The following is a 7,846-nucleotide window of genomic DNA, read 5'->3' on the forward strand; positions in this document are numbered from 1 at the left end:
CAAGATTTCCTAATGGCCAATATGCAGCATACTCGAGAAAGTGCATCCAGTTATACGAGCCGATCTCGTGGAGTAGAGGAAATGCACTTTTTGAAACGACCATGAACGTAACTACAGTAACGTGTAAGGTTTGACGATTTCGTTGCGATTCGAGGCGTAAATTCTCCACGTCCTGCGTATAAGGTACCTTACGTACCATAGCGCTCAACGCGTAAACGCAGATAGTACCTATACGTACACCGCTGTATGCTTTATGTACGGAATTCCGTGGGGCGGATATGACGTAGATAAGTTAGAGTCGGTAGGTAATGCGTATAGCGGATTACGACACCCCACGGGCCAACCAATTCCACTTATCTGGGACAGTGAAAGAATATTACCCCATGGTCCGTATTCGTTACATGTACCTTTCGTTTAAACGGCAGAAATTCCAAGAGCTGTCGAAACCGAGAAATAATTGATTTTCGTCCATAAAAATATTTACGAATAGTAAATATAAGAGTGAGAAAAATATTTTAATGACAACATACGTGATTTAGCATAGAAAAAAGAAAAGGATATGAAAAAATTTACAATTTTCCTCCCACTTCATTTTCATAAATGTTACAGTCGATATTATTCGAATGGTATTTAACCACGTGAAAGATATATCTCTTTATCGTTTATTAATGTACTTCGTATTACGGACTGTGCCTAATGACAGCCAGCACCAGCAGCACGTAGACGCATTCGCTGCAAGTGGGCTGCAGGCCGCCTCGGTAAGCCGATTACCCACCTAAATACGAAGCCAAAGCGATGCATGTGGCTTAAATTGATGTTGTTTTTTATAACAGTAAGGAAGAAGGTAATATCGTGATGCAGTTGCAAGTTACCGTTAGCGGAGGTCGTGGTTTTATAAAATACAAGAATCCTAAGATATCTATCTATAGTCGAATGTGTAGGTTGCTGATAAAATGGAAATCTTCTGTAATGAAATTTATAAAAATTTCACTTGCACGTAAGGTGCAAATATTTTCTCGAATTGTAATAATCGATACAGAAAATCATGGTCGAATAATCGTACGAAGGTCATGTATAAGCCCCGAGCCAAAAATTCGTCCCGGCGTGAATCGAGGATTTACGGCCTCGGCCTCGAGGCCATCCGAGGCACGGGCGGTGGCCATTTTTCCGTGGGCGGGATTTTGAAACCTGTTTGAGCGCTTTGAAATCTAGAGAAATAGAAGAGTCGTGGGTAAAGGCGGGCGACGGAGGAAGATGGGAAAGGAGAGGAGCGAGGATGAAGAAAAAGTAAAAGGCGAATCCAGAACGAAGAATGAGGTATAGAGGACTAACCGACAGGCCAAGCGAAGATAAAGAGCCAATCGACAAAAAGTAGTTCGCCCATCGTAAGTACCGGACGCGACATCATTTAAGTCGCGTCACCTTAACGCGTGATTATATCCCGCCATTATTCCTAAGGATATAATACATAAGAAACAAAGTAATGAAAACCTCTAAATTCATTCCCGACATCCCTGAAGCTCTCGGTGTCTCAGAGCCACCTTCAAATTTGTACCTACGCGTAAAATACATTTTTTACATTGAAAATAGACCCACCAGGTATATGCAGTATGGCTACTATCTCGAGGTGCATCATGGTCTTGTCGACAAGCAAAGTCAGGGTGACGCTGCCACCTGACACGAAGAGCACTTACACACGTGTGTGTCAAGAGTACGATAATATATATATATATATATATATATATAGCATATACCCAGAAGCCACGTGTACGCATCCAGCACATCGTGCGAGTCGAGTGACCGCGGTAATTATGTTATTACCGGTATTTTTAGCAATGAGCCTAGCATATACCCAGAAGCCACGTGTAAGGGTGACGCTGCCACCTGACACGAAGAGCACTTACACACGTGTGTGTCAAGAGTACGATAATATATATATATATATATATATATAGCATATACCCAGAAGCCACGTGTACGCATCCAGCACATCGTGCGAGTCGAGTGACCGCGGTAATTATGTTATTACCGGTATTTTTAGCAATGAGCCAACTAGTTTTCGTGGTGCATTTATAGTTCAGGAAGCGTCCAGCGTGGCGCGTCGGTAGCGCAGCGATATGTATTGAAGATCCACAGCCACCTGAAGTAGGTCATTTACGTTACCGGGGACCGTACCAGTATTACAAGATAAGATACCCACCATAGTCACCGTGATACTATGTCCACTAGTGTTTCTATAGCTTCCTAGCTATCGTCCGGAGAGTGTTAATTTTTTTCTACGATCTTGAACGTCTACGAGCTTACCGGTCTTCGGACAGCTTCCCGTTACGGACGGAGTGCGGGATACACGGTGTACCCGGGATAGAACGACAACGTCTATGTACCAGATAGCAAGAAGGATACACAGTGAGGTTAGTCGAAAATCAATTGGACATTATTATGTGTCCCACGTCTCGGAGGATCATCAAGGTAGAACACGGAGCTACATAGGTACGAGGCACGAAGTACCTCGTGAGGGATATACGCCGAAGTCAAGTAATGCATTCTGTGGAAGTGAAATGAGTGTTATTACGTGGAAACGAGTCGGTTGGCTTGCGGCCACTTCGGAAGTGGTAGGTAGATCTTTTCCCATAGAAATACCTATACACCGGGATAATGCCAGTGTCCTATGGTGGTTCCGTTTCAAATGGCATTTCGAATGCAATCCCATTGAGTTTCGTGGGCATTTCGTGTAGATGTAATATTGCCAGGTATACCACTTCCATCTGTGCCTAGGCCTCTCGCGGTTGTTTCTGTCGGATCAGGCTGTCGACCATGTTGCTTTAGGTCAGTGCCGCTTCTTTCTCTCTATCTCAGGACGTTCTACTCCCTCCGGTGGTCCCGGCTGAGTGCCAGAGATAGGATACGCGGCAGAAGAACGAAGAAGGGAGTCGGCGAGGAGGAAGAAGGAGGACAGAGAAGGAGTACCTGGGAGGGATGGGAGCTGGTACTCAAAGGAGGAGGCGGAAGGGGAGGGAAACCGCGGTACTTGGTCTCTTGGTCGGTCGGACCTGGGTTCGATTCTTATTTCACTTTTTAGTTCCATCCTGCCCTCCTCGTACTCCTTTACCTTCGGTTTTCTTTGCCAGCGTTCGCCACCTCGCCTGCCAAGACCAAACCGTCTTGCGGATCATCCACCTGGCGCCCTCGGTTCTGCCAACCTCACGAACGCCGTGCCATTTCCGTTGTATCCGGCGAGCTACAAATTCATGGGATCCCATTGGACGCTACGGGATATGCCGGACAGGCATAACGTGGTACGAAATATAATTTTTTTTAATAACTATGAAAATTTATTTATCGTCAGGTCTATTTCAATTGGATTTTCATGTTGGATGGTAGGCTAGAAGCTGAGGTATTAATATCAATTTGAGCTGTGGGGTCTTTTCATTCTAGCCTCTGGAAGCCACTTTTTATATCACTGAAAAAATTAAAACTCTCATCCTGAGCCGCAGCTACTGCTATACCATCGATCGAGGTACCTTCAAACGATTTGCGATTTGAACTATCATTTCTTTTTTTTCTAATTAAGGGTTCCCCGGGACTGGCAGCCTGTGATTATATCTACCTGGGGCGAGGGTCCGACGTCGTTCGTTGTCAAGTGCAATTTGCGAGGAGCAGTCTAGTTTTGTGGTTTACCCCTGAGCTCGTCTACTTACACACACTCTCTCTCTCTCTCTCTCTCTCTCCCTTTCTCCCTTGCTCTATCTCTCTTTCTTGCTCTTTCCATTGCACTGCTTCAGTCTCTCTACTCTTGTCAAGTAAACGAAATTACATCCTATTGCTTATCATAAGGGATACCAAACGCTGAATCTGCCGGAAGAAATACGTTGTGACGTATTGGAGCAAGTGTTTTTCGGTTTTATAATTAATTTTAACACGACTGTTTAAGGGTTCAATGGCGACGATGGCGACGATGCTGATTTATCAGAGGAAAATATAACAGGACAGGATGGAAAGGACGAAGGACCATGTCTACGGTACCATTGGTTACCAAGTGCTTAGGTAAGTATATGGACAGTGGTAACAGCTGTCGTTACCCAGGCGCAAGCTCAGTCGTGACTAACCCCTGTCCACTTGCCAATTCTCCATAACGTGTCCGAAACTACCCTGAGGTACAATTAGCGGGTTACCCTAGGTTGTCATCTGGCACAGAATCTGAATCAATAACGCATGCACGCGTGGTCGACCCACTAACAGTCTACTTTTGCCTGAAGGACGCGTGAGTTACGAAGTGACGTTTAAAATGAATTTTAAGAAAGTAGCAAGAGCGCCCATAATGACGACAGGGAAAAAGCTCGGGCAGCCAAGTGCCCCGACTTCGTTAATTAATGTCACTCCTGTCCTTTCAATTTGCTCATTCGCTAATGAGAAAAACACAGGAAGGAAATCTGTTGAATGTCAAAGAGATTCTTCCTCCAATATGCTTTTCTTTCCTTGTCCCAGCTTCTTTGCTCTATTTCGTTCTGGTCATCCTTCTTTTTTTTTTTTTTTTCTTAAACCTAACCTCACAACCTTCTGCTTCCTAGCGCAGACCTCCACCTTCTTGTCCTCATTCTCCTCTTTACTTTCTTCCGCCTTCTGCTCCTCCTCCCACTATTCCCCCACGTTCTCTTTAATTAACACTCCGTACCGAGTTGTCATACGACACAAAAACTGGATCGATAATGTATACACGCGCCGAGTAAAGGCGTACCAGAAAGTTTCACCTGCGTGAAGAAACTTTCGGTTATTCGCCAAGTATTTCATCTTTTGTTAGCATTTTTCTTAGAACTACATTTTTTATGCTCTTCGCAGAGTATTCTTGTTTTTTTTTTTTTTTTTCAACCGAACCACTGAGTAACGAGTTATCACGCTATGCTTCACTCTGCAGCGTTATACAGCCACCTGCTTAAACGTTTTAGTGGGCTTTACGAGCAGTCTAATGGCAGCTAATTCAGTCTCTAATTGTTCCCTTTGATCCTACCTCTTTACCGCATACCTTAATCTTCATTTAGATTTCGTGCATGAATGGCCACCGTGCCTGTGCCGTTCACTGAGAACGTCAAGTACATTCGTACCAGCTGTCTTCGTGGCTGCGAGGAAACTTTACGTATGAAAAGAATATATTTCATATTGATTTTACTCCTCGTAGAACAGTGCTCTCTGCTCCATTTTTTGAGTCGCAAAACAAGCACCAAAAAATTCCAAGCCATTGAGCTGACAACGAAGCGTCAAATTATACAGCGAGAGTGTATACGCTGTTTCCCCTACTTCCTTTCTCTCTCTCTCTCTCTCTCTCTCTCTCTCTCTCTCTCTCTCTCTCTCTCTCTCTCTTCCCCCTCCTCTCTCTTTTGCTCTCTATTTACCTTCTTTCTCCTTCTAGTTTTCATATCCGCTCTACTTTTTTTTTTTTCTCATATGTATATACATACACACATATGACAGTGGAGTTAAACGATAAACGCTAACTAAATAATCCGGTGTGAAATAACACAGTCGCGCCAAATACTGCGGCTCGTCCATCGCTCTTTATGACTATTTCGCCATTGTGATTTTCAAACGCACTCTCACTCGTTCCCTCATTCAATAGGAGAGTCCCTCCCTCTCTCTCTCTCTCTCTCTCTCTCTCTCGCATACGAAGAGGATACGAGGTGGCGCGTGCCGTTCCTGACAAAACTTTTTACGGTGACTCCTCTCGTAAGCGGCCCCAGTTTTGTCCGTGTTTCCTGGACCTACCCCAAATTCCCCGTTAGGCCTTTCGGCCAAGCGTAAATTCACGAGGGGACAAAATATACTCCGCCCTCGTCTGGCCCTAACCTTCCCCAACGCCCGAGGCGTGCTACCATCGTTGGATAAGTATTGTCACTCGCGGTACAGCCTACCCAATAAATATTTCGGAGACTACCCGCCGTACGTATACCATAAGCATGTGGCTAATGGCAACGACGAAAAAAAAAAAGTCTTTCGTTAATATTAAATTTCACGTGTAATACCGAAACCATAATTTCATCTACAAATTGATTTTCATTACGTTAGAACAAGTATCGAGCATAATCTGTAACAATGACGAGTGAAGAAATTCAAATTGAATGCTAAAGCCGCTCGTAAATCATAGTAACTGCCACCACGTGATATTTTCATATAATTAATTACACTAAGATTATACGTCTAACCGGACAAGAAATGCTCGTATCCAGTGTATACCAATTAAGGAAAATAAAAGAATTACTGTGAAATTAACACGCGACCGTCCAGACATTTGTACCAAAATTTCACGTTGACGTAAACAAAACTTCGCTACATTTAGTTCATTCGCATATACAACACGGTCATTGACGCGGTACACTTTTATCGTTAAATATAGTTAGAGGAACACACGGCGGGCTGGTCGGTAGGTAGAGTTCGCTAGGCAGTAAGGTAAGGTAGGTATATGAAGGTAGGTAGGACGGTAGGTACATAGAGAGGTATAGTCAAACATTTCTTCTTTTTTTTTTTCGGCTTTTGAGATTCCCTTGGCGCCACGACACACGCAGCAAAAGCACTCTGTACACGGTTGAATGTACTTGACGCGTTCTCTGTGCGACATACAGGAGTAATTTTTTTAATACTCGATTTTTAGCCTCTCTTGTCAACCCGTTAAGTGAGCCTTATGCAATCCCACGGGTTACCGGGATCAGATGAATCTTTGAATCTTTAGCCAGACGGAGGCTGCGCTGCTGTCAGAATCTGAAGAGTGGTTGACGTCAGTGGTGGATATCGAGGGAATTCGTGGATGCGTCTCGGCGTTGAGTTTTCGCGATCGCGTGCACATGCTGGCACATAAGGACTGACGAATCGCAGGACAGCGCCAAGGGAAAGCGTCCGGCCAATCCGAGCGACGCAGTCGAGGAGGGCTCTCCCGTGGTTCACTCATATTCGGTGAGTGACCTGCACCTCGTCTCAACGACTACCAGCCAAACATTTATATGAGTACTGCCCGGCCTGAAAATATCGCCTTCCCCCTGAGCCCTGACCCTCCTCAACGTCCCACGCTAAATATAAAATCAATCATCGAGCGGATCCACCTCGTGAAACATTCGACCCTCTCTGTTCGTTTCATCGATATGTAACAAGACGACGTGAACTTTGATCCGGAGGGGCTATTAAAATGAACTTTCATGTAAACCCGTCTTATCGGTCTTTGCCACGTCTTATATATACGTACGTATACAGTGACCGTATACAGTCACCGCATGAAATTTTCGCAGTCGCGAAGAAATTATGTAAAATTCAAAACAGCCTTTCTTACCCGATCGGTCCATTGGCCACGTGCATCCGCCTTTTTATCTCTTGCGATTTTACGTTCGAGGCCTTGCACACCAGAGATGACCGTAATTTCACTTCCGCCCACATCCGTCGGGCAATTTTATCGCAAGGGTCCTGCAGCTTCGTGTCCCGTTTCTTTCTGTAAAACTGAGTGGGGAGTATGCGACCTCGATGCTTTGCGTGTCCATTGCGATTCTTGTGATTTGGCAAGAAGGACTATCACAACGGAGCGTATACGGGAGGAGGAACGTCGCGACGAGGTACCACGAGTCTACTTTAAATTATGCAGCGTGCATATTTTCCGGTCTGTTTGGTGGGTCTCAAAGCCTAACCGGTAGGCCGGCTCGACGTAATACCGGGTGACTCGGAAGGAAGGAAAGGCGAAAACGAATTAATGCACTCATTTCGCGGGATCCGCCGTTACGCATTTCCTACTTGCGCGTACTCGCGTTCACGTACGAGGAGGCGCGTATACGTATACGCATAAGAGTACGCACGATACGTGTTGAAGAATATCCCC

General features: G+C 44.9%; 1 protein-coding gene across 2 annotated transcripts in view; it reads left to right on the plus strand.

Annotated features, from left to right (window-relative positions):
* Positions 1 to 2,128: 2,128 nt before the first annotated feature.
* LOC112493723 overlaps positions 2,129 to 7,846 on the plus strand; it is a 20,045-nt gene continuing 14,327 nt past the window's right edge. For both annotated transcript variants that reach the window (XM_025080550.1, XM_025080549.1), the window contains exons 1-4: positions 2,129 to 3,054; positions 3,129 to 3,296; positions 3,436 to 3,517; positions 3,932 to 4,044. In XM_025080550.1, coding sequence (XP_024936318.1) covers positions 2,977 to 3,054; positions 3,129 to 3,296; positions 3,436 to 3,517; positions 3,932 to 4,044 — 441 coding nt within the window. In that variant the 5' untranslated portion in view covers positions 2,129 to 2,976. The remainder of the gene's footprint in view (positions 3,055 to 3,128; positions 3,297 to 3,435; positions 3,518 to 3,931; positions 4,045 to 7,846) is intronic.

The sequence above is a fragment of the Cephus cinctus genome, unplaced genomic scaffold, assembly GCF_000341935.2.
Source record: "Cephus cinctus unplaced genomic scaffold, Ccin1 Ccin1_scaffold0132, whole genome shotgun sequence".
Taxonomy (NCBI): Eukaryota; Metazoa; Arthropoda; class Insecta; order Hymenoptera; family Cephidae; genus Cephus; species Cephus cinctus.